We start from the raw sequence: 24,793 nt of genomic DNA, 5'->3' as shown, positions 1-24,793 counted from the left end.
CATCCCATTCTATCCTACATAACAAGTCCCATACACTCCGAGTCATCGTACATGGGCAAAAAAAAAAAAGCTCAGGCGCCCACCCTTCATGCGACCGCCCGTGCGACCATCCTCCCCAGTCCTTCTCTCTCACTCTCTTCCCTTTGCCATGGCTCCAGTTCTGCAGGTTTGCGTGAAATAATCAAGTACTAGTGTTGCTGTATTGAAAGAGGACACAAGAGGGTCAAGCGTCGTCGTGGCAGCGAATGAGGCAGGGCTCTTATACCGAGATTTGCTCTTCGCACCACACGGCAGCACTGCCTTAGCTGCAAGTCCTACCGACGACATGCCGTGGCACTGGGCAAATTGATGGCATAACCCATCTGCCATGGCCCATCTTGCGTAGCAATCGGAGACTATCGGACTCGTCAGAGCCGTCACGATGGACTGCAGAGCACCTCTTCGTTGAAGTCAATCATTCAATAGTCTTTTTTTCCTGTGTCTCTAAATAGTGTATAAATGCGCATGACGGGCATGCTGTCTGCGCTGTCCAGCTGGCCCGTCTGGTTATCCAAGAGTGAAAACTGCCTCCGCCGACCCCGTCTCTATGCGACCTCGCAAACAGCCGGCCCCTCTTGGCTCCCGCTTCCGGTGACACACGCGGCATCGCCTGACCCTCTGCCGGCCCCCGCTCAGTCTCGAGCAGACTATTGACCACAGTCTAGCTCTGGCCTAGGCTGTGCTGTCAAGCTGGTCGATGCGTTGCAGAAGCGTTGCAGAAGCGCCCGTCAGATGTCGAGGATCCGTGCCCGAAGGGAAACGCCATCAAACTCCGAAGGAAATCCCTTGTTCTTCCAAAGCAGAAGAACAGCAAAGATAAAGCCTCCACCCTCGCAGGTCCTCCCACAATGGAGGAATGTGATGACAAAAGAAAATAATATCGAGATAGCCGACACGGAGGGAGAACAGATGATAATAGAAAACTCCCCACACCACTCTTCCATGATACGCCAGTAGCAGTGTCATTCCGGGGCTCACCCGGGTCCAAATGTAATCCATCGCATCGTCAACTTCAGCTTCGACCAGCGTATTAGTGCTGAAGGTTTCGTGAAAAATATAAAAAATAATCAAACAAGAATTGGAAGCAGCTCACCCTTCCAATTCTCTGGCATCATGCTTTTTTGGGTCTCCCACGGGGAGACGTGCAGTCGTGAAGACAAGAAGTGAAAACACCCAGTGTTGTCAATCATGGTTGGTATACAGTCGGTTTGCTGGCAGTTAAAATGTGTGCAGGATGATAGCATAGCCATCTCCAAATCAGGATGCGGTAGAAGCAGAGTGTCGTAGGCGTTGTGTGAATCAAGCATGATTCGAATCATGCTTTCCCTCTCCCCTCCTCATTACTCCACCTTCCGTCGCTTGCCGCGGGGAGCAGGCTCCATCTTGGGGGTGTAAGTGACGGTTCTAGTCACCACCTCCCGGATGTGCCGTACACTCCGTGACGACTTTGGCTTCTTCGCTTCTAGGCGAGCCTTGAGAGCGGCGTCCCAATCGAACACGGAGTGGATGGAGCGCGCGCTGAACGGGGAGCCAATGAGTCTCGAACTCAAAGGAGAGTCGAGATTGGAGACGGCAGGACTGGGCGGCACTTTCAAGCTGGGAAAGCAATGTGCTCCAGTAGGAGGAGCCGACATGGGCAAAGGCGCCGTGAATGGAGTGGGAGGGACCGCCGTCGCTGACGCTGGCGATGAGGGTTTGCTGCTGGCAGCGCTTGAAGTCGGGGACGGGCGCTCATCGGTCGAGGACGTCTCCGACTTATCGCTGACGGCAGATGTCGGGGCGGACTCTGGGGAGATCTCGCCCGGTGCAAAAGCCGGTGAGCCCAGCGAGAGGGCCTTGGAGAGGAAGTCGGTGTAGGCCAATGGTGGGCTGATGGGTGTCTTGATATAGCTCGGGTCAGGCTTGTAGGCGAAAGGCAGAGCAGACCTAGGAGTGGCCGCGGTTGCTGAGTGTATATCCGAGGGAAAGGTGCTCGTCACTGGGGTAGAGAGCTTGCCCAGCTTGGGCCTGGCTGTGGCTGCGGGCATGATGGCGGTGGTCGTTGAGATGATGGTGGTTGATGAACAAGAAGGTGGATGTAGTTTGCAAGAAACAAGTTTGTATGTGCGTATGCTTGCTTGTGAGTGGTGAATTCCGGTTGTTCTTGTAGACCCGTAGTAGCAGTAGGTAGTGGGCAGGTGGCAGTCGACGATGGCCGGAGGCAAGCAACGTAGAATGCGATGAGAGATGGGAAGCGGTCGTGGCAGCTTGTAAGCCTCAAGGCTCCACAGCTATAACCAGAGATGCCCTTCAAGAGAAAGATACGCAACGAGATGAAGCCAGAGAAAAAGTTGGCGGGGGCGAAAGAAGGCAGACCGCGGTGATTATATTGTGTTGGACGGTTGGCAGAAGTCAGAGCAGTAGCAGCGGACGGGGGGCGTGTTCCTAAGGAGGTGTGTTGGAGAGCGTCAGAAACAGCAGACCCCGGCGGACGAGGGGTTTGGCGGCAAAGGCGAGACTGGGTTTGGCTGTTTGAGAAGAGCCAGTCAAAGCAGCGCAGGCCGTGTAAGGCTCGGGCAGGGGCTGTGTTTTGGATATGCGCCGGTGGCCTGGATGGGGCGCTGGATATCCCTGCCGCTCGACGCCGATTGCAGGCTGCCGATGCTTGAGCGGATTGGACGAGGCCGCAAGAAGGATTCCCCAAGGGGGGTGGGAGCAGGGGATGCAGTGGAAGACGGAGCGCGCGAGAAGGAAATTGGCTGTTCGTTCGTCGAGAGACCTGTGGTTGCTGCTCTTGTTCTTGTGCCTGGGCGGGTTGACGTCGTCGCCTATGCGCCGTGCAATGGATGGGCTCTTTTTTGGCGCCGAGACAGGAAGCACAAAGCAATAAACAAGGCGAGACGAAGCAGAAGAAGCAGAAAGGAAGAAATTAGAGGGTCGAAGCATGAACGAGTGACGGTGAGGATTCGAGGCTTGAGGTTGCAAAAGAAGAAGAAGGGAACAGCAAAGAAAGGAGGGAGAAAAGAAAATCTAGGCATCGATAGAGGGAGCCGGATGGATCTCCCTGGAAAGAGCGAACTGGCTCTGTCTCTGTTCCGGCTCTTGCCTGTTGGTGATGGTGATGACGGAGGCTCAAAGTGCAGGCAGGCACCACCAAAGCTCCAAACCCACTGAGGGAAGGAACGGGGAACCAGAGGGGCGTTTGCCTGTTAAAGCAGCGCGAAGCGGAGGGGGTGTGTGCACGGGGTACGTGGATGCGACCATGGCAGCAGCGGCAGATGCTCGCTTTGGGATGTACTTTAGGAGTACCGCAGATGCACGCCTAGGACCACTTGAGCGCTAAAGACAGAAGGTGCAGAGCACTGCGACTGCTGCTCCGTACAGCTGCTTGTACTATCGAAGGCATCTGCTCTCAGACTGACAGCTTCAAGGGCGTCTCTTTTCTCTCCATGACCGCTGAGTTATTTCGCTCAGCTCTGCCACGTCACAGGGCAAGGAGGAGGAAAAGCAAAGAGCAAAGGAGGAACACACGGCGGGCCGCAGTTTTGCTTGCTGCTAGCAACGATATGGTAAGTCCTTGGACGGGGGGTGAGACTCACTCCCACTGACTGACTGCTTCGAGCTTCGTACAGTACGGCTACCGCATAATGTCCAAGGTCGTGTGGTTCAAGGGGAAGATCTCCGGGCGCTTCTGCTAGGCCGCTTTGGTCCTCGGCAACGACTGTGATTCGACAGCCACGTACGAAGCACGAAGCGCTGTGTCCACCTGATTGGCCGGGGCTCCCAGGTCCGTTGCTATGGGCGGCTTGGGAGCACAAGAGAGAATGGCGTGGACGAGCGAAACCCATCAACCCATCCACGGCATCGCGCGAACTGGTCCCGGAGGCTTGGGATGGCCAACGTCCCTAGCTCGCTGACAAGTCACCGGTGCATGGAGCGAGATGGAGATGCTGGGACGCGACAGGCGGAGTGGTTGGACCGGGCCATGTTAAGCTTCCTCCCGGTCGGTGATTCAGGTCATTAGCTTCGGCCTCGAGCTCCCAGAAACCCAGAAAACAGGTCACGAGGGATAGTCTTGTTGTTGCTCTCTTCCACTCGGCTGACAGTTACCGTTCGCGTGGTTTTGCGTGTGCCATCGGCTACAAGTACGACAAGTACATACGAGTACGGGGAGGGGGAGGATCCCAAAAACCGGAGAATGACGCGATACCCTCGCCTTGTCCCAGGGCTTCATGCTGGCTCGGCCATGGAGTTCAGGAGCGAAGCTAGGAGGGATAACACGCGTGTGGCGGTCGAGAGAAATACGCGGCGCTATCGCAAGTCCCTGCTCGGCGCTGAATTCAGGCGACGATGAACACGGACAGACGTGCAGAGAAGGAGATGCGGTGAAATTGCATCTTCACCTAGCTGGTTCTCTTGAAATGAAGGGCCAGAATAAGCGGTTGGAAGAGCAATATCACCTCAGGCGTCGGAGGCTGTCCCAGTGTTTCTCGAGGCGCAAATCGCTGCCATTTTCGTCCGACCAAGATCTGGGGTGGCTTGCACATGGAGCTGGGGAAGGCTCGTCAGCGAGGACCACGATCTGGCACGTCGTACGAAATCTCGAAAGTACTACAGGCCACAACTGCTGAGGGTGGATAGACATATAGACGCCCTGATGAAATTGGCCTCCGTGTCCGCGGATGCCAGACTTCAGCCAGCTTTCCAATTAACCATCTCTCAGCTCCCCCGTCCTGCCGCTTCTAAAACACCAGAGCAATCCGAACACCACCCATCTGGATGACTTTTCGATGCATGATACAGCGTCTAACAGCGCTTCTCGCCGCCACTCCCGTCCAACGCATTCCAATCGTGATGCGATGGAGACTCCACGATCTGGCACGTCCTCGCGATGCATTGATACGCGCGCATCAGCTGCTCTGCGGGCACCCCCTTGGGACTTTGGTTTCAGCGAAAGGATCTCCAACCCCAGACAGCTTCGGTCTTGGTCTTCCAACGCCATTTCCTTGCCTCGAATTGACGTCGAGCTCTGGCAACAGCCAGCGCTTAGTCACTCTCCGTCAAACCCGCATCGCGATGGAACCGTAGCAACAGCCGCTGGCTGCATGACGGGAACAGACGCCGTACGAAGTAGGCCGGGCCATGGCCATGAGTTATCCTCCCGCCATCCTTCTGATTGACTGATCTCTGCTCGGTAACCCCAAGGCGACCCGGCTTGTTCTTGATAGGCCAAGCATGAGCGCGCTTGTTCTAAGGCGCCAGCACAGCGCTGAGCTGCTTTCATCCAGCCTCTCTGCGGGTAGCACTGCAGACTATTTGCTGCGACCACCTCATGCGGCCAGCCGACGCTTGAGAAGCGAAGGAATCTCGTTGGATGGCAGCCAGCGCTTTTCGGCCCAGACGCAGTGTCTCTACAGCTTGAAGCAGCCACCACCGCTTTTCACCCCAGCCTAAGCGCCGCCGCTCTGCATACATACCTGCACGCATGCGTGAAAAGGAAAGGAAAGACTAAGCCGCCAGATCCTTCTCGCGCTTCAGTGGCCTCGTCCGCTAACCAACAGTAGGCACATCTGAGGTCCAGCGACCCGGTGGCGTTGAAGTTGTTCAATGTGCTCGCGCCAAACCTCGTGCTTGAGAGACGCGAGAAGCATGGCAAAGATGACACCCGCTACTCATCGCTGCTTGCTGTTGCGGTTTACGAATTGAGACTCCGTTGGCTATGCTAATCGCTCCTCAACTCGGGCAAATGCGGCAGAAACCAGGTCAGCCTTTGACTTGAAGACTGTCGTTGGTCCTCGACATGTCCAGCCAACATGCATCACAAGCGGCTCCGCCAAATCACCGTTTTGATGCCGCATACAGCAAAGTCGAGTTCGTGTGGATCTTCAAACACCTATAACACGAAGCATCCCGGCATCTTGCGGCTCTGCTTGCTCCCATGCACGTTCGATCCGTTCGGCCTTTGTCCTTGTCCTTGGGCACCGCTGCGTTGCCCATCTTTGCCATGAGACCGTGCATGCACTTGGCTCTGCAGTCTCAAATGAAGATGCAAGCCGCCATCCTTCTCGTCCATCCTCAGAGAAGCGGGCATCGATGTCATTCGCTCGACGAGGACCCCCCTTCATCGACTTCCATTCCTTCCCGCCATGCTCGACCCTCTAGCCGATGGCCACGACATCATGCCAATATCTATCCTGGCCTAGGCGGGACCATGGTGCGCCTAAGCCTGCGTAACACCCGCCGCAGACATGAGGGGGCGCCTTCTCCGTTCACTGATTACGTCTTTAGCTTCGGGGCTTCTTTCACGTTCACCGGACATTGGCGTGAGAAACTACGTACGAGTACGCTTGGGTGTTCAACGACATCGAGCCGGGGAATGCAAATCAACTCTCAGCCCGCGGGCTGTCGCATGTCTCCTTGCAATACACGCTGAGAGAAGACTGTCTCGGTCTACCTACGCTTACTGAACCTCGTTTCTTCCTCGCTCGTTCTCGCAAGCATGGTATCCAGATCTCGAAGGGCCAGGTTATTAAGCTTTACAAAGCCGGACAGCTTCCGAAAGAACGAGCCTGCCCCCCTACTTGAACCATTTGCCACCATGATAGACCTCCCTGCTAGTGATAGTTGTGCCAGAAGCAGTTGAGATACCGGACATACACGGGGCCTTGGCCAAGTGTTCGACCCTTGGGGTAAGTAGGCACTTCTGACTTTCGATCTAACGATGTCGGTGAATCGTTTGCCCCAACGAGGCGAGGCCATTGACCTTCCAGACATCTCGCGGTTCATTGTTACTCGATCCACCCTCCTGTCTGGCCCATCCCGCCTATTCTTTGCAGTCTTATCCAGCCGCGACCCTTGAACCATTAAGCAATTGCCATGACATATCGGGGTGGCGTGAAACCATGGTTAACTGGGTCTTAATGGAGTATCACCTTGCAGGCTGCATGTGCGAAAGCTTCTCGGGGCTGTTGGTTCTCAGAGAAGACGAGAGCCTCAAGCAGCAAGGGTGGTTTTCCCCTCAATTTCCGTCTCCTTCTTCTAACAACACCAACGCGTCTCTCATAGCATTCCTTCAGCGGCTATCTGGAGGCTCCGGCAGCAGCCCGCTCTGCATCCGATTGATGAGGCTCGGCGTCAAGGTGCAGCGAGTGCTGTTATTTGACTCTCGGCCAGTGCCTGGAGTGACTGCTAATGCTGGGCAGCCGGGATAAACTCACCCCCTCCACTACTGGCATCGAGTTAAAGCTTGCTTGAGACACTGTCGACAGCGCATATGTGCCTACTTCGGGCATGTTGCCAGTAGGCGCTGTGGAAAGCTGAAGAGGAGGAGAAGACACTCCGCAGCTTACACCGCTATTTGAGGTCAAGGCTGGATCTGCTGTGCCACTTGCTAAGCATGCAGTGTGTGGAATGTGATGAAGTTTTGTCGATGGGCTGAAGTTGGTAGGGGATGTGCCCGGCAGTGAAGCGCCTGCTGCTCTAGGCGCCTGACCAGAGCTGATCCTAGATTTACGTGGACTGACGTTCTGATGGGACGATGAGAAACAAGAAGTGCGAGGTGCGAGATGTGAAGAGCAACTCAATAGCAGCCTGTTGTTGGGCGAGGGACGGAAGATGCCTACCTTTGTGCCATCCTGGGACAGAGTCTGCTCGTTGCCAGGCACTGCCTTCAACTTGGACAGAAGCTGAAGATGGCCAACATCCAGTCATGTCTCGTCCAGAGATCTGGTTCACCATGGCCAAGTTTACATTGAGGCGTCCCTATTCCATTATCAACTCACTTGGAAGCGTACTTGGTAGATGTCGCTTGCTGGGTTCTTGGGGCTTTTAGGTACCCAACCCAAGATACCTACGTGTGCATTCAACCAGCCCCTTTGTCAGGCACCAATCCCACTGCTAGAGGTGCCCGTCACAGGTCAGCCATGATACTCTGAACACATATACTGAACGGGAAGTTTGGGCTCGCATGTCGTGCCCTCGGTGATGGAAGGGTTCTCATCATTTGGTCGTAGCCTAGAGAAGCAATTACACATCTTCGAGGAACTTGGACATGGGATTGCGCTGATATATGTTTCGATAAATTCTTGAAGATCTAGTGAGGGGAAAACCCGTAGGCCGTACCATATCCGCAGAAGATCACATGTTACATCTAGGTATAAGTAACTTGAGGATCGGTAGTAGACCTCCCTATGAGCAGACTTTCATGAACGGGATTCCACATCAACACGATACGTTTCGAATAGAGTCTATCAGGCTGGTCGCAATTGTGTTCTCAATCGTGGTTGATACGGATATGCCAAAGAAAGAGAGACATATCCCTTTGACGTTGTCTGTTCTCACTCGCGCGGAGACCATGTTGCCTGGAGTAGGAAGGCCAACTGTTTGATGAGCGCCCGAGTCTGCCACGACCGAGTTACACCAGCACCATCCATGTTCCTTGATGAGGATTTGCGATCACATGAGCTTCTGGTGTTACGTGGATTCTGGGAGGACAAGAGGCGCGGATGTTCCCGATGGGAGTACTAACCATAAGCTGGGACATTTTGACTGCGTCTTACGAGGTTTTCTGCTAGCGTGTGTGTCCGTAGATTTCCCTTTCTCGAAGCTTCTTATATCAAGGGAGTAAAGTGGACAGACTCGTACTTTTCCATGTAGCTGTGCTGCAGTTATCTCCATGAGCTTTCTCCGGAATATTGATATGCTTCGGAGTGGCAGGCTGAGAACGGTTGCCTACGAGACAAAAGGTATGTTCTCTTCTATATAATCTTCTCAAATGCGATGAAGGGAACTGTAATTGTGGGAGCTGCGTAAGATGGAGTCAAGGTATGGCCTGTACAGCTTGCCCAATTACCAAGGGTAGGGGTTATCTACGAATACGATGGCAGCATATACGGATGCAATAACGGTTGGCGAGCAAGTGTACGCTATATGTGGTTCCCTTCTTCGTCACTTCCGATGTGTCTCCAGATACGGTCACGTTGAGTCAGGCACAGATTGCGCCATGCACCATCTTCATACTTCGTCTGCACGTCATCCAGGGGAGTTTCCCCTTCATCGTCGGCGTTCCGTAGCCTGCAGGTCCGCCTTAACTTGTGGGTTTAGAAGCTGATATTGGGATTTCCACACAAATGGCTGCCAGATGGAGTCGGAACTCTTTTCTTGTCTCAGATGACGGCCCCTGATATTTCTCTTGCGCCTGATTTCAATACCGGTTCCATTGAGTGTCAAATCTGGAAACCGCGAACCCGAAAGCTCAGAAGGAAAATATATATATAAAGTTCATCTTTCGGCCGTGCACCGTGCAGCGGTTTCTTCTGCTCTTGTGTTCTAGTTTCTGCACATGAACGGTCGTGAAAAGGCAGTGTAAACTTCGTACAGGACAAGGCCATCTTTTAGGGGCAGAGTCATCTCAGAATGACGGCCCATTTCAGGTCTCCCTCCTTTGGGCATGAGCTGAGGCTGAAAGAAGTCGGATTCTGATTACTTGAGCCATTCAGTTAAAGCTCGGATTCGACTGCAAGATGGAAGGGCAGCTGCATACCACTTATGTTACACATGGCCGTCCGGGGCCCTTGGAAAAGGCGGCAATTGTCCAGTACCCCGGTACTCCCTGTTGTTGTCTTTACTCCTACGGAGTACATATGTATGTCTGGAGTAGACATATACGGGCCATTCACATGCTTGGAATTGGGCATGAAAAAAAGCCAATCGGAAGACGTGAGAGATCAGCCGATGGATAGGGGGGAGTTGAGGCTCCGGGTGATGAATTGGACGAATGGCGATGAGGCTCTGTCACTTATATCGGACAGAAGCTCGGAGGTAGCAGCAGTGGCCATCTTGTTCCATCTCTTGCCACATGATGGTTTTTTTTTTTTACCGGGTATCGTTTTACTCTAGAATATTTGTACCATATGAGGATTGTCATCACACATTCCTGCTTCTTTTTCTCTGGTTTTCTATTTTGCCGTCTTGCCGAGTTTATAGTTGGCTTCTGCGTTCTCGTGTATGAGCCTACCCTGCAATCCACGGAGATGCTTCAGGCGAAATGCGCATCAAGGTTTTTCCCCTTCGCTGCCACTCGTATTTCATATCTACCTCCCGACTTGATGTAGAAATTGCCGCCTTCGGGGCTGCATGCTTACGTCGATACCTAGTCTTCCGTGAGGCGTGATGTTGATGCGCCACCATGCGAGGGCAATGGTAAGTAGTATAAGGGATGGAGCTTGGAATGATGTCAACAAATGCAGCATCCATGTCCGGTCATGCAGTGCAGCCAGGTCCAGCCCTTCGGCGATGTGTGAATGGATTGGCGAATTGGGATTCTACCAAGTACACATACGTGTGTCTAAAGTACCTAATGTAGGTATGTTATACGAGGTGATGATGCGAAGTAGAGATGAGGGCATGTTGCTCCCGGAGTTTACGAGAGGCATTCACATGCCGTCTGATATCCACTCAAGCACGAAGCAGTAATACTGCATCATGCCTGATTTCAGCCAGGTACGAAGCAGTACTGTCTTGCACTTCTCGTTCCAGGCAAAAACGACCCTCGCAGCCCAGGAGAGAAAACAAAGGCAAACAAAGGACAACAATTGGCTCGGGAAGGTGGTTGGCCATGACCGGAATCTCGAGCCAAAAACAGGGCCATAGGCCGATAAAGCCTGCCGCCACTTCCCCTTCCCAGCTCGCCACAGGCTGTGATTTGTGTCCACTCACAGCAGCGGACCCCAAACGCCGCCATCGGCTTTTTGGCCACTCAGCTGGGCCGCAGCGCTGGCCAGGGCTCATGATTGGTTGTCTGGGTCACGCCAGTGTCGGGGCGCGCAGCAGGGGGATACGTAAGCCTGGGTTCGGGTCAATGATTGGCTGGTTCTTCTTTGTTTTCTCTTCTTCTCACTGACTCTTTGTCAGTGGTTCTCATGAGTCGTTGCTGTTTATATTGGACTGTTATACGAGTATTGATGGCAAGGCAAACAGAGCGGCAAAGAAGATGAGAGAATAGAAATAGAAAAGTGGAATCTGGCCAACGCCTCATTGTGACAAAGGACCGCTCACCTTGTTTCGACGAACCCTTGCTCCTTGAGTGTGACTCCGAGATTGGCTGGAAGCCCGGCTCTCGTCACATTCGACGACTGCCACAACTGAAATTACGCATGACGGTTGGCGAGAAACACCCAGAATGCAACCTCATCGCCTCAACCTAGTAGTATTCTAGGGGCCTTCATCGAAGAGAGAAGAAAAAACAGAAAACGAGGCTGCAGATTGTACCCTCCTACAACGCCAAGGCCCTGCTTTGAGCTGAAGAGGTTTGTGTGCTGCCATTGGGCACACCGACTTTTGGGCTGCGAAGAGGATCAATAACAACAACAGCCGAAACCTTTGGTCTCTTGAGGTCGTTTTCGTCGCACCCAGGGTCCCGTCTCTGTTTGTTGCATCACGTGTCGTTTTGAGCCTACAATGCGTTGCTCTGCCATTTTGCTCTGCGTTTTTTTTTTTGGTACAAGGTGTTGATGCAGTCGCCAGGTGGTTATTGATGATGATGTCGTTGACCACGCAGATCAGAGGCAATCTATCAACCGCGAGAGAGGACTATCGAGATCGATCCTGCTTATACGATTACGAAAGATGTACCGTACCATCCTCGTGTCGTGCTGCATGGATCACCACCTCCTACCAAGTGATATTGCTCAGGTAGCAGTCGCCTTATTGCGGACGTGGTTCGCCGCTGTCTGACTTATATTGACCTCGCTATTATTCCTTTACTTTTTTTTTCAGCCGCACCTACGAGATGCATCTGCGCCCGCTTGAGTTGCGCCCCCCTTGTTGTCACCGCTTATTGTCCTCACAAGTGTGTTCAATAACACTCCGTGCGTACGAAAAAGTTGTGCTTTTGGTAGGTACACATGCACGGCACGCCGGCAGGGAGACGCAGGTATAGAGTAGTACTCGCATTCGGCATGATCCTGAAAAGAGGTTCACCTGTTCAAATCATTCATTTCCACGGAGCGGCTTCAAACACAAGGAGGAAACTACGTGCAGCCACAGAATGGCACGTCGTGATGCCGTACACAGCTAATGTCCGAGGGATCCTTGAGCAACGCGGTCTAGGGGCTTGATTCATGTTCCCAGCAGGGCTGGAAGTCCGGGGGGTTGACAGCAGCCCGGCCGCGTGCGAGAGGAGGACGAAAAAGACGATCATCCGAAGGCGGGGGACATGAGAAGAGGACGCTGCTCCGAACGGTAGGTAGGGGTATCGCTAGGCATGGCCAGGTGTTGCGGGATAGCAGTCAGTAGTAGTTCGTGCGCGTACTAGCAGCGGTGAGATGCTAGCAGCTCGCGTGGAAACGGGTCTCGTCAGTTCGGCATGTTTGAAGTTGTGTATCGAGATGATGCGGTCTCTGGGTATCGGACACGCTGTTGAGCAGTGCCAAAGGGCTTGGGTGGACTCGGACGTGCTGCCAAGCACCCTCTACGATTGGGTACCAACGGCAGACGGGTTGGGACCACAGCAAGCAAGGCTCGGGCTCCCAAGGCTGGGTACGGAGTACGACACAGCAAGGATCGCATCTTCCTTTATTAATAGTCGCGCTGGGATGGCGTTCGACTTGCATGGGCAGACCAGAGCAGATGACGCCGGGCTGCAGACGACGGCTGATGGCCGCTGCAGCAACCTTGAGACGCTGCCCAAGAGCTGGTACGAAGCATCCAGTAAGAACACGTGCCTCGTCTCGACAAGGCATGGGCCACGGCCTGGACTACCTTTGAATGTATTTTCAGGGTTCGCCCACGACCCTGTTGCTGCACGATGGACAAGTACAGGCACAGAGCACTACCAAGAGCGAACCCAGCCGCAGCTCGGCTATGCACCGCGCAGGCTTTGTTCGACGTCATGACTGGTCGCGAGTATGTACACGGAGCGTACAGAACCCGTGATGCTCTCGCGTGTGTGCAGGACAAGGACAAAGAAATCAATGGTCCGGCAGTGGCAAAGCAAAGCAAGCAACGTCGTCGCGGTTGGGTTCTGGTTGCCGGGACGAGCAAGCGGCTCCGCGCCGCCACGGACGGACGGACAATGGCCGGGAGCAACGAACAAAGAAAGAATGAAAGGAACAAGGCCCCCACGAGCCGGAACAAGACCAGCACAGCCTGAAGCCCGTATCGATGGTCGGCCGCGGAACGGCGCTAGCAGGCATCAACAAAGAAGAATCAGGCGAAAGCAGAGCAAAAAAAGTCGAGACGGAACGGCAGACAGCAGAAAACAGAAGAGAAAAGTCAAAAAAGAAAGAAAAAGCGCCACAGTGGCCCGAGCGTTGCCGCATGGACCGCAGGCCAATCAAGGCGCGCGCAGACCACGCCAGCCACTGGAGGGGCCCCGCCCTAGGGCTGAATCAGCCAGTCACAGGTGTTAAAAGCGCCCTGGCCCCCCCGCCCCTCAAATCATATCTTCGCATTTTCCCTCGTCCTCTTTCGCGAAGCCTTGCCCATTCTTCTCCCCCTTCAACCAATCATCCCGCCGTTGCGCGCCCTGCCGCCCTGCCCTGTCCAACGAACGAGCAGCGCAAGAGCAAGCCCGTCCAGAGGGCGAAAAAAGGGCCCTTCCCGCCCTCACGCGTGCAATCACATTCGATTCGTCCGCAAGGCAGCAAACGAAACAATCACGCTGCCTCGTCGCTGGCCAGTCACAGCGACTCGACTATCCTCGTCCCGATCCGCTCGACCCAAAGCCGCGCGCCAGTCGCCGCAGCGTCAAAGGGGAAGCCGGAGAAAAAAGGCTTGAAGCTCACGCCGGTTTTCGCGCCGGGGTTTTCAATTTTTCTGTGGACAGAAGCGTCTGGAGCTTTTGGGTTGTCAGAGAGCTCGAGCTTTTTTTTTTCTGAGCTGTTATTTTCAGCTACCCAGTTTTTTTTGCCCCCCGGTGCAGGTAGAGAGAGAGAGAGCTTGATCACCTCCCATCACCCCAGCTTATTACCTCTACCTATCATACACGATCCTGCTGCCGAATCCCGGCAAAGCATACGAAACCCAAGGCTGTGGAATTGATCCCTTGGCCACCTCTTGCATTGCATTGCATCACCCCCCAACAATTCCGTCTTGTCCTTCGCCGTCCTTCTTATACATTCTCCGTCTTCCCTCCATCGCCGCCCTCGGATTCTCGGAGCCCCTCAGTCTCGGCTCAAGCGCCACTCGCCCGAAGCAGCGCAACCGCATCGCACCGCATAGCAACGAAGCGCAGAAGCATCGCATCCATCCATCCATCCATCCATCCATCCACAGCTTCCGCCGCTTTCCCCCACTCTTTCGCTCGGCTCGCTGCGACGTCAGAGCCAACAGAGCAGGGCTTGTACATGCTCGTACAGGCACCCACCGGCTCACCTACAAGTTCAGCCTGCCCGCCAGCAAATCAGCGTCCCGCGCCGGCGTAGCTGCTCCTCATCCATCTCGCCCGCCCGCAACACAAGAGGCCTATCATCGTCGCCAGCCTCAACCTCGCCCTTTCCATTGGCGCAACACGCCATCAGGTGACAGCGCGCATCTGCAGTGCCCATTTCGCTATTGCCCGCTTCAATCAGACGCTCTGCAAGCCGCTGTCGATTTCCAGAAGCTGGGGACTTGCGCCAAAGCAGAGCAGAGCGAAGCTTGTAGCCGCCACTGCATATCACTGCCCGGGTGGTACTTCAGACAGAGCGCAAGCTTCCAACTGGTCGTGGGATCAGGCACATCTACGCGCTCTCCTTGCATTGTATAAGAGGTACGTACCGAGCATCTATCGGGTTCTTGGATTTCTTTTTTTCCTCATTTCCTTGATGCCGTCATCGTCAACGTCTATCCTGTCTGTCTGCATGTGCAGAGAGAGAGACCCCCAGCTCATTCCTTCTGTTTCTCTTCATTGATTCTTCACTGCTCTCCATTTACCCAAGACCCTCCTTTCCTTCTGTGCCACCCGATTCGTCCAGTTGGGACTCAAGTTGCATGCTTTTTGTCGATTTCGTTTTCTCTGCTCTTCCCTGCCTCTGTATTGCCCCCCCACCTCCCCAGGTCTCATTGCTTGTTGAGCAGCTGCCCTCGTTTTACTATCGCCTTGTTTGGATCTATTCGTGCTCTCGCACAAGGTCCTTCTCAAGGCATATTCGAAGCGTTGTCGCCTACGCATTCGTTTACACCGACTCTTCCTATTTGCTCAGCCCAGCCCAGCCCACCGGAGTCTCACAGCCTGTATTCTCACAGCCTCTTGTCTTGGTTCTACAACCTGAGCAGCTGTTACATCACGTTTCCCCTCTACGGAGTACCGCCACGGCCGAGTACGTCTAGCCAAATCTGCCTTTCCCTGTCCTTCTCCCTCTGCACTCTCTCCCCCAATCCCGCCCGGTCGTCACGTGTTGAACTTGGCTGCGCTAGAAGCTGTTTCTAGCAAGCTCGAGTTCGACCTGCCCGATTGCCTCGTCCCGTCCCTCCCTCCCGCACATGATTCGCCAACCTCGGCCAAGGCGTCGTCGTCTTTGACCGGACATGGCCAACGCCCACCACCACGCCCAGCCTGATCCCCCACCCTCGTGGCGTGTCTCGGTCTCCATGCCCAACCCTCCGCCCTGCCGTCCGGATGGGATGAGGTAGTCAATATGCCTTGGCTGCAAATGCCTCGAGACTGCTCTGCACACTGCTCTGCGCACTGCTCTGCACGCTGCGTCGCGGTAGGAGAATGCAAACCTCGTGGCGCTCATCTGGATCGGCACGGCCTCCATGGACGACGTCGCCTTGGGCCTTCATTTGCCTCTGCCAGACTTGTGTGCCGACGTGTCGGCAGCAGTTGGGGGCTTTGTTGCGTGCCCCCGGTGGCCTTGGTGGACCTGGCTGCATATTCCGTCATGCATGAGCTACAACTATGCCAACGCATCACAAGTGTGGCTCCCTGGCCCAGTGGCTCGCACCCCTGTCTCGTCTCCATCCTTGCCTGGAGACCTCTGGCCGTCTCACCAGTCGCCGCACGCCGCCTACTATATACAACTGAGCTAACGCCTGTGGTTGGATAGATCTCTGTTAATCCTCGATTGAGACGCTCTGGGGAAGTGGAAAGCTCTGTTCCGTCCGCTCATCTGCATCGCGTACTTGCCTGTACCTTGTCGCAACGACGCTGGAAACAGGCTCTGCGTCTCTCGTCCTCTTGACGCCTTTCCACTTCACCTGGCTCCATCGCGCCCGGCAACTCAGCCACCCTCTAGAGCTGCCCCCGCGGCTCCAAGTTTGCCTGCAGACGCCGTGCGGCTTTATGAGCCACGTACCTTGGCACCATCCCACCAGCCTGCCAGCTCACCCACGCATGTCTGCTTGACCTTGGGTGCCTGAACATTGCACGCATTTTCTCTTGCGATTACCCAGGCATCGAATCGCCGCCAGCTTTGCAACCGAGCGTGCCCAATCCATACCCGAGCATTTTAACCCTCACCAAAACAGGATCGAGGGATAACCAAGACGAAGCAAGAGCAAAGCATCAAGGCACGATCAACACGACTTATCGTCCTAGCACGCTTTCAGTCCCTTTTCATCCAACTTTCGACCATTCGCCCTCACCATCCGCGGCTGCTCGCTGTAAGCAAGGCCGCCTAGCGTTGCGCTGTTGATATTATTCGCCCCAGCGTTTCTCCTAGCCTCACGCCTGGGATTTGTGATAGGACCAGCCAGATAGCGCCACCCCACAATTTGGCTCGCGACATCTTCGCGACACCAGCTTTGGTCCTTGTCCTTTCTGTAGGATGATGGAATACGCGCAATATCCACAGCAGCAACACAACTCCCACGCAGGTTACGCGAGTTCTGGCGCCGGCGCAAGTATCACGTCGCCCACCAGCCACGGCATCAACCAGCACGCCGTGCAATCGTCGCCCATTAACGCATCGCAGCAGCAGCAACAACAGCAGCAGCAGCAACAACAACAGCAACAACAGCAGCAGCAGCAGCAGTCTCAGCAGCAACACCAGCCTGCTCAGGCCCCAGCCCACGGCATGTATCAACCACAGTACGGCGTGCCTCAGCCCAGCATGCAGCCGGTGCCGTATGGCATCCCTGGCATCCAGGCTGCCGCAATGGCCGCCACAGCCGCCGCGTCAGGGTCCGGCTACCCTTACATGCACTCGGATCCGAGCATGCCTCATACGTCGCCGCGGATGCCCAGCGCTAAGAAGGATGGCCGGCCGTCGCCCCGCATGAACAGCATTTCCCAGATCCCCGGCCGCCGCATGAGCCAAGTCACCAGCCCCGGCGTGCCGAGCGCCCCCGGCATGATGAACCACGGCGGACCCCGGCCCCCGCCCATGCCTCCCGCCCCTGCCATGCAGCACCCACAATCGCCAGAGATGCCCGCCGGCGCAGTCGAAGAGTCGCCCCTGTACGTCAACGCGAAGCAGTTCCACCGGATCCTCAAGCGTCGCGTCGCCCGACAGCGCCTCGAAGAGCAGCTGCGGTTGACTTCCAAGGGACGAAAGCCCTACCTCCACGAGTCCAGACACAACCATGCCATGCGCAGGCCTCGTGGACCCGGCGGTCGATTCTTGACAGCAGAGGAGGTGGCGGCCATGGAATCCAAGGGTGGGCTGGACGGCAAGGGTGAGGGCTCGGACGATGTCTCACCCGGAAAGTCGTCGGACGCCCCGAGCGGGAAGCGCAAGTCGGAATCTGGCCCCTCGACGTCTAGCAAGAAGCCCAAAACGCAAACCGACAACGGCGAAGGAAATGCAGAAGACGACAGTTAATAACTGATTGGGCCTTCTTTTTCTTCTTGTTTTCTCTTCTCCTCCACTCATTAACTCGAGCATCGCCAATCACTGTTGGCATTGCATATGGGCATTCTTTTTTCTCATTTTCTTTCCTTTCACTATAACGAGGACATGATGACAGGGACCTTGGAGACGATCGCGTCTTTGCTATCATTCTCTGTCGAGGCATCGAACGGGACAGGGAGTTTTCTTTTGATTTTTTTTTATTTAACGGCCGGCAGTTGGCGTGTGACTCTTCGCATTCCCCGATTCGAGAACCTCAGAATGTCCCTTGACCTCTACGACGCCTTCGCTACACTGTTGTGGAAACTGGGTCCGTCTTGGTCTGGACGAGCTGACTCTCGTCACGGCCGGATACGAGATGCCACAACGGCTGGAAAGGGAAGGGGGGACTGGTTGGGCGGGTAGAATGCATGGATGACTCGACACGATGGATACCCCTTACTGTTTTCTTCTTGCCCCACACTTTTTTCTTTTCTTATGTTTATTAACTTTCTCTCTCTACTCTGTGGAACGTTTGAAAGAGCTGAAGCTTGGAGGAATTTGGTCTGGCTACCATGGAGATGCATCAGGGCAGTATGTCGTTTTGTGTTTGCTTCTCTTCACTTTTTTACATCTTCTTCTTCATTCTTCTTCTCCCTTTCTTCTCTTCTTCTCATTACTTGACCATTTCGCCTTCTCTTCTTTCTCATTTTTTTTTCTTTTTGCATCAGCTGGTATAAAACAACCGACAAAGCATAAAAAAAGAGAATGGGATAGGTAAAACAAAGAAGCAACTAAAAAACAGGACTACGCTGTGTGCAGGACACAGATAGATATCGGCATGTTTGAAACACAAAGGAGCAAAGAGTGTCTGGACACTTGTGGATAGGGGGAGTTGACAGAGTATTGTGTAGGTTGTGGATATAGAGGTGAGGGTGTGGTCCGTCACCGGATATAGCCTGGGCTTTCCTAGCATTGAAATTGATATCAATTGATAGCAGTACAAAGAGTACTTGCAGAGACTGGAGAACTGTGTTGTGCGTGAATATGCAGCTTGCGTCTTGTAAAAGTAAAGGCTGGTAAGCAATCTTGCATCGAGTTGCAGTTGAAGAATTGATGATCGATGAAGTCTTGGTCGCGAGAGGAACATGGAGCACTTCCTTGCACTTCATCTAAGGTAATTGCTGCGAATTCGAGCGATGAGGCTTCTTCGTAGCTACTTGGCTTTTAACCTTGCAGCTCGTTGAGCTCTCGACAATGTTTTTGCCCGATTAGGCGAACGTTGCTCATCCAGCCAGTCATGGGCGCAAACTTGGACTTACACGCCGTCCAATGAGGAGGAATCAAAGGCGAAAATTGGACCTGGTAGCAAATGGAGGATCTGGCAAGGGGAGGTGGGAGGGGGATCACTAGAGAGAGGGAAAAAAAGGCCGGGCAACCTCGGGGGGGACTGTATGTGGCTGAGGTGGAACAAAGTCTGGGGTCGGGCGCGGGCTGGAGCCGCCAAATCGCCGAGCCTCGGTATGTCAGACCTGCAGTGGTGGGAGTTGGTCCGTCATCTTTGAAGAGATGGGAGGGAAGCTGCTCTTCTTTTTCTCTTCGTTTTTTTTTTGTTTCCCCTCGCTATTCTTGCTTAGGGCTTTGATTCTGCGAATCGAGTAGATTGTTTTTGTTACGAACTGTCAATTGACCTTGTTTTGCCCTTTTCTGTTCCCATTTACTGCTATTGGACGTGGGCGAGGAGTGACGCGCGATAGACGATTGGCGATAGAAGCTCCCTCGCATCATCGCGATCCAACATGGCGGGCGCCGTGCGGCAGCCGATTGACGAAAAGGCGTTGGCAAAGTACATTGACGACAATGTGCCGATTATCAAGACGCCCATTGATCTGAAGCAGGTTCGTCTTGCAGCCGCCTCGATCCTCCGCAGCATCGTGGATAGATAAGAGGAGAGGAAGAAGAAGAAGAAGCAGAAGCACAGCTGACCCGTGAGCTCCCTCCATTTGCAGTTCGGCTTCGGCCAATCCAACCCAACATACCAAATCACCGACGCCACAGGCCAGCGCTACGTCCTGCGCAAGAAGCCCCCCGGCAAGCTGCTCTCCAAGACGGCGCACAAGGTCGAGCGCGAGTACCGCGTGCTGCACGCGCTGGAGGCGACGGACGTGGCTGTGCCCAAGACGTTCTGCCTGTGCGAGGACGAGAGCGTGGTGGGCACGCCGTTCTACATCATGGAGTTCCTCGACGGGCGCATCTTTGAGGACTTTTTGATGCCGGGCGTCAGCCCGGAGGAGCGGACGGCGCTGTGGAGGGAGGCGGTGCAGACGCTGGCGAGGCTGCACGCGGTGGACGTGAAGCAGGTCGGCTTGGAGAAGTTTGGGCGGGCGGAGGGCTTTTATGCGCGGCAGACGGAGACGTGGGCGACGATTTGCGAGAGCCAGGCCAAGGCTGTGGATGTCGAGACGGGGGAGCCCGTGGGACAGTTGCCGCATTTCGAGGAGCTGGTGGGATTCTTTCGGGATGAGAGGTTGCGGCCGAGGGATCGGGCGACGCTGGTGCATGGGGATTATAAGATTGATAATTTGGTGTTTGATAGGAAGGAGGCCAAGGTGATTGGCATCTTGGAGTGAGTTTCTCTTTTCTCTTCTTTCTCCATTGTCTACTTTGCTATGGAAAGGCAGTGCTAACAAGACAAAGCTGGGAAATGTCCACCATCGGACATCCCCTCTCCGACATCTGCAACCTCATCACGCAGTTCTACCTCGCCCGCTCCCCCGGCGCATCCGCCTACGCCGACAGCGCCAACTTCCTGCCCGGCAGGACGCCCGGGCTGCCGCAGCCGGACCAGATCGTGCAGTGGTACACCGACGTGTCCGGGTACGACCCGCGGCCGGAGCTGGGCTGGGGCGCGGCCTTTAACATCTTCAAGCTGGCGGGTGTGTGCCAGGGGATCGCGGCGCGGTATGCGGCGCGGCAGGCGAGCAGCGCCAAGGCGAGGATGTACATCCACACGAGGGTGCCGCTGGCCGAGTTTGCGTGGGAGCTGGCGAGGGAGGCGAGGGATGCGAGGGGGGTGGAGGCGAAGTTGTGATGGGGAGCGCAGGTTTGTGAGTATTTGCTGTTGGATGAGGATGGATGGATATAGGAGATGGAGGGATAATATTCCAAGATGGATATGAGTTGCTATCGTGCCTCTGACCATGCAAGAGACGCTTGCCGATGTCATATGTTGGGTTAGATAGCATGTTGCGTCTGGATCCATTGCGATGGACCTCATGCATGAGCCTCAAGTCTGAACATGGATTGCATGAATATACTAGCAGGTGAAACCTGGTAACTGCAGCTTGCACCCCATCACGGAACCGGACAAGGACAGAACAAAAAAGGAGTAAAATAGAGGCTCCGGCGGCAACAGGTAAAATGACCCCGGGCCTCTTGCTGCATAATAACAAACAGACTCCATCCAGCCTCGGCGCCTGATCGATCCACGGCCGTCGGTTCGTCGAATCGAGGCGGTTTGGCATCGTGGGGGCGCGTCCAATCAGGCGCCTGTCTCGGCTGCTGGTAGTTGCTTTTAGTACCAGTACCTTATCTGCTAACTCGGTTGCCGTAGGTGCCCAGCGAGCCGGGATGCGAAGGATGGGAGTGTGTCACTGCGGTTTCCAGGAATCCGGTTGCTTTTATTGCCATCTCAGTTGTTTCTTCTCTCGATCTTGAATCTATTCCTACCTATATATTATCTACTAGGTACTCCCTGTTAATCGACCTTGCGGGATGACTATTGCACTACTTCCCATGTCACCCTCCCGCACCAGCACCTCTTCTTTTATCTTCAGAGGTACCTCCAGCTTCCGCACCAGCCACCATCGTCATCATACCTAAACCTCCCACCAAAAACTCTCTACTCTCGAGACCCTTGAAGCTTCAAAACCTCCCAACTCCTTCTCTACATCCTCCCAATCCCTCCCCCCTCCTCCAACCCTCACATGCCAGACCGACGCAGACGGATCCGCGTCTCCGAGGATGCGCCCGACGAGCGCCGCCCGCTGCTCAGCAGGCTGTCGACGGAACGGGCCGCCAATGGCGAGCACGTCTTCAGCTGCCGCACCAACCCGCACAGCGACCTGCCCGTGTACACAAACATCCACCGCATCCGGCGCGACATTGTGAGCGTCGTCGAGGACTATCTGACGCTGGAGCAGCTGCGGGACCTCAAGATTAATGTGACGGTGATCCGGCCGCTGGTGGACAAGTTTTACGAGCTGGGCGACATCTCGATAGGTGCGTTGCTCTGATTTTTTTTTCTAAATCGACAGCCCAGGAGAAGATCTCGAGGGAGAGAGAGAGAGGGAGACAAGGATATGTTTGCATGCTGACGTCCTGAACAAGTCTACTGCCTCCTCGTCAACAGAGCCCAGTTCCTCGACGAAGAGTCCCGCTCCAGCAACCGCCAAAACGTAAACTGGACCCGCGCCACCCTCTGCGAGCTCATCGCCACCCGCATCCTGCGCCGCTTCGGCGAGGACAACGATGGCGCCGACGGCCTGCTGCTGCTGGCGCACGTCCTCGTCGCCGGCTTCGAGCCCTTCCAGCACGCGCCCGCCCACGTCCGCGACGAGGTCGAGGACAAGGCCTGGTGGACCTCGCACCGCACCCTGCCCGCCCTCGAGGTCGCCATCCTGACCGAGAGCAGGCACTTCCTCAGCTCGACGACGTGCCAGCGCGTCGTCGCCGCCATTTACGAGGGGAGGGTCATTTACACGCCGTCGACGTCGTGGGACATTATCCCGGACCATTACAAGCTCAAGCCCATTTCGCTGTACGATCCGCGCGAGTCGCCGCTGCTGAACCAGTATCGTCTGATTGTGCCGCGGACGCGCAATTATCTCGAGGCGATTCAGTTTACGATCCTGCTGGGGCTGTATGTGGCTGTCATGGTCATGCGGAGGAAAGGGGAGCTTCCGTATCTGGAGGCGGCATTTGCGATTTATGCGTTTGGGTGGTGCTTGGATCAGTTTGCGACGATTTTGGCACACGGATGGTACGATTGCCTCTCATTTGCTTTCCTACCATGTTGTCTCTTTCTAGGGATACGGGGAATCGGCTGACATGTCGGGTACAGGAACGTATACACGCAGAATCTCTGGTCTTTCCTCGACGTCACCTTTCTCTTCCTCTTCGTCATCTATAGTGGCCTGCGCCTGTATGCAGTGCGGACCGGATCGCCGGATCTCACAGAGCAGGCCTTTGACGTCTTGGCGCTTGCGGCTCCCGTGATTGTCCCTCGCCTGGCCTTTAACTGGCTGTCTGACAACCTCGTCTTTCTCTCACTGCGGTCTATGATGGCCGACTTTTTCCTCTTGACGGCCCTTTCGGCCTGGTGCTTCTTTGGATTCTTGCTGTCTCTTCTGTGGCTGGGGCAGGGAGCCCATCCGCTGCTGTAAGCTCTTCCCTCATGGCTCAATGGTTCTTGTGTGCGAAATGCTAATGAAACATCTGCTCAGTACGATTTCAAAGTGGATGATATACATCTGGTTTGGACTCGACGGAACAGGAATCCACAGATCGGTAAGATTCAACCCCCCTTTTCGTGCTATGGCTTGCGCTGACGTACTGGATGCATAGGTGGAATTCCACTGGCTCCTGGGACCTGTCGTCATGATCACATTTGCTTTCCTCGGCAACACTCTCTTCCTTACCATCCTCGTCTCCATGCTATCCAATACGTTCAGCAACATCTCCAGCAACGCTGCAGCCGAGATACACTTTCGAAAGGCGGTCCTCACGCTCGAAGGCGTCAAGGCAGACGCGGTGTTCGCCTACCAGCCGCCGTTCAACCTGCTGGCCGTATTTCTCCTGTTGCCGCTCAAGTTTGTCGTCAGTCCGCGCTGGTTTCACAAGATCCACGTCGCCACTGTTCGCCTGGTCAACCTCCCCCTTTTGCTCTTGATCGCTGTCGCCGAGCGCCGCCTGCTCTGGCCGGCCAAAACGTTTGATACGGGCACCGTCGGCTCGCTGGCCCAGAAATGGTTCTGGCAAAGGTGGCAACTCTCGGCCTTTCAATATATTCGTGCGGTGTTTGACGTGCCACCTCCGGATGACGTGCATGATGACATTGCCGTCGACGACGACTTGACGCATCACCTCATTCGGAGGCAGTACGCGCGGCAAGAGACGCACGACACAACGAGGAAGACTTCGCGCCGAGACTCCATGTTTGAGGTCCCGCCTAAGCTGCGCGGCTCGCTCACGGAGACGGGCGAAGACGTTGGCGATTTGGTGAGCCGACTGGTGGCCATGGAACAAGCCATGGCGCGGATGGAGGGAATGCTTTCGCGGCTTCTTCCGCGTGAGGCTGACGAGGCTGGCGAGAGCGATACGCTTCCCGAGGGCGATGGGACGACTCTGGAGTCGAATTTCAAGGGACGAGAAACGAGCTTTTGAAGCATCAAGGATACCTATGTGTGAGCGTTTAGAACAGCGATCTGTGCATGGCTTTCACGGCATTTGGCATGAGTATTTGGCGTTTTGATCTTGCTGCATTGAATATAGAGCGTTGCTGGTCTGGATATGCGTATGTTCAGGACGAAAACAAGTTTGCCCTTTGCTCTCATGATTTATCTCGTGTCTACGAATGGGTGTCAATCGTCTCAGCACTGGTGGTTCATCACGGCGTGCCTTGCTGGTTATACTCTTGTGCAGGTACGGACTGGCGGATTCACTGCCAGCTGCACACGGTCCGCCCGTTTTCTCGAAATTTCACATCTTGAGCTGTTGGAAACATGATTTGCTTCTGTATTGATTCCATTTGGATCACTTCGTGCTGTTGGCTTGTCAGAAACGCCTGGATTTCAAATGCTGCTTCTACACACACATACACACAAGCCGAAACTCAAAAGGCAGAGAAACTTAACAAACCAACTTTCTTCGAACACGCATCTCTATCCTCTCCAAATCCTCCCACTCTTCACACCTTGCAAAGCCAAAAAAAGAAGGAAAGCCAGCAAGGAAAAAAAAAAAAAAAA

At 54.8% G+C, this 24,793-nt stretch overlaps 10 protein-coding genes across 10 annotated transcripts; 6 read left to right on the top strand and 4 right to left on the bottom strand.

Annotated features, from left to right (window-relative positions):
* Positions 1-1,379: 1,379 nt before the first annotated feature.
* Positions 1,380-2,066, bottom strand: CCMA1212_001786 (uncharacterized protein; the record flags this gene model as incomplete). The annotated part of the gene is made up of 1 exon (XM_073699201.1): positions 1,380-2,066. The coding sequence occupies one exon, from the start codon at positions 2,064-2,066 to the stop codon at positions 1,380-1,382; it is 687 nt and encodes a 228-aa protein (XP_073561856.1).
* Positions 2,067-2,463: 397 nt separating this feature from the next.
* Positions 2,464-3,282, bottom strand: CCMA1212_001785 (uncharacterized protein; the record flags this gene model as incomplete). The annotated part of the gene is made up of 2 exons (XM_073699200.1): positions 2,464-3,048; positions 3,190-3,282. The coding sequence occupies 2 exons, from the start codon at positions 3,280-3,282 to the stop codon at positions 2,464-2,466; spliced, it is 678 nt and encodes a 225-aa protein (XP_073561855.1).
* A 206-nt stretch (positions 3,283-3,488) lies between these two features.
* CCMA1212_001783 (uncharacterized protein) lies at positions 3,489-5,686 on the bottom strand (the record flags this gene model as incomplete). Its single annotated transcript, XM_073699198.1, has 4 exons — positions 3,489-3,739; positions 4,129-4,157; positions 5,085-5,429; positions 5,496-5,686. Coding segments are annotated over 4 exons (816 nt in total), but the record flags the coding sequence as incomplete, so codon positions are not given.
* Positions 4,878-5,472, top strand: CCMA1212_001784 (uncharacterized protein; the record flags this gene model as incomplete). Its single annotated transcript, XM_073699199.1, has 2 exons — positions 4,878-5,141; positions 5,224-5,472. The coding sequence occupies 2 exons, from the start codon at positions 4,878-4,880 to the stop codon at positions 5,470-5,472; spliced, it is 513 nt and encodes a 170-aa protein (XP_073561854.1).
* Positions 5,687-12,823: 7,137 nt separating the features above from the next.
* On the top strand, positions 12,824-13,168 carry CCMA1212_001782 (uncharacterized protein; the record flags this gene model as incomplete). Its single annotated transcript, XM_073699197.1, has 1 exon — positions 12,824-13,168. One exon carries the CDS (start codon positions 12,824-12,826, stop codon positions 13,166-13,168), a length of 345 nt encoding a protein of 114 aa, XP_073561852.1.
* Positions 13,169-13,335: 167 nt separating this feature from the next.
* On the top strand, positions 13,336-14,058 carry CCMA1212_001781 (uncharacterized protein; the record flags this gene model as incomplete). The annotated part of the gene is made up of 1 exon (XM_073699196.1): positions 13,336-14,058. The coding sequence occupies one exon, from the start codon at positions 13,336-13,338 to the stop codon at positions 14,056-14,058; it is 723 nt and encodes a 240-aa protein (XP_073561851.1).
* Positions 14,059-15,630: 1,572 nt separating this feature from the next.
* CCMA1212_001780 (uncharacterized protein) lies at positions 15,631-15,873 on the bottom strand (the record flags this gene model as incomplete). Its single annotated transcript, XM_073699195.1, has 1 exon — positions 15,631-15,873. One exon carries the CDS (start codon positions 15,871-15,873, stop codon positions 15,631-15,633), a length of 243 nt encoding a protein of 80 aa, XP_073561850.1.
* CCMA1212_001779 (uncharacterized protein) lies at positions 15,657-16,345 on the top strand (the record flags this gene model as incomplete). Its single annotated transcript, XM_073699194.1, has 2 exons — positions 15,657-15,992; positions 16,084-16,345. Coding segments are annotated over 2 exons (597 nt in total), but the record flags the coding sequence as incomplete, so codon positions are not given.
* A 421-nt stretch (positions 16,346-16,766) lies between these two features.
* CCMA1212_001778 (Transcriptional activator HAP2) lies at positions 16,767-17,762 on the top strand (the record flags this gene model as incomplete). Its single annotated transcript, XM_073699193.1, has 1 exon — positions 16,767-17,762. One exon carries the CDS (start codon positions 16,767-16,769, stop codon positions 17,760-17,762), a length of 996 nt encoding a protein of 331 aa, XP_073562465.1.
* Positions 17,763-19,567: 1,805 nt separating this feature from the next.
* On the top strand, positions 19,568-24,212 carry CCMA1212_001777 (putative acyl-CoA dehydrogenase IBR3; the record flags this gene model as incomplete). Its single annotated transcript, XM_073699192.1, has 9 exons — positions 19,568-19,666; positions 19,778-20,394; positions 20,466-20,704; positions 20,746-20,875; positions 21,691-22,049; positions 22,158-22,809; positions 22,891-23,208; positions 23,273-23,336; positions 23,394-24,212. 9 exons carry the CDS (start codon positions 19,568-19,570, stop codon positions 24,210-24,212), a joined length of 3,297 nt encoding a protein of 1,098 aa, XP_073562462.1.
* Between the last annotated feature and the right edge of the window lie 581 nt (positions 24,213-24,793).

Source organism: Trichoderma ghanense (genome assembly GCF_004382785.1).
Source record: "Trichoderma ghanense strain CCMA-1212 chromosome Unknown scaffold_1, whole genome shotgun sequence".
Classification (NCBI taxonomy): domain Eukaryota; kingdom Fungi; phylum Ascomycota; class Sordariomycetes; order Hypocreales; family Hypocreaceae; genus Trichoderma; species Trichoderma ghanense.
Note: the sequence above shows the minus strand (reverse complement) of the source record. Positions and strands in the feature narration are given on the sequence as shown.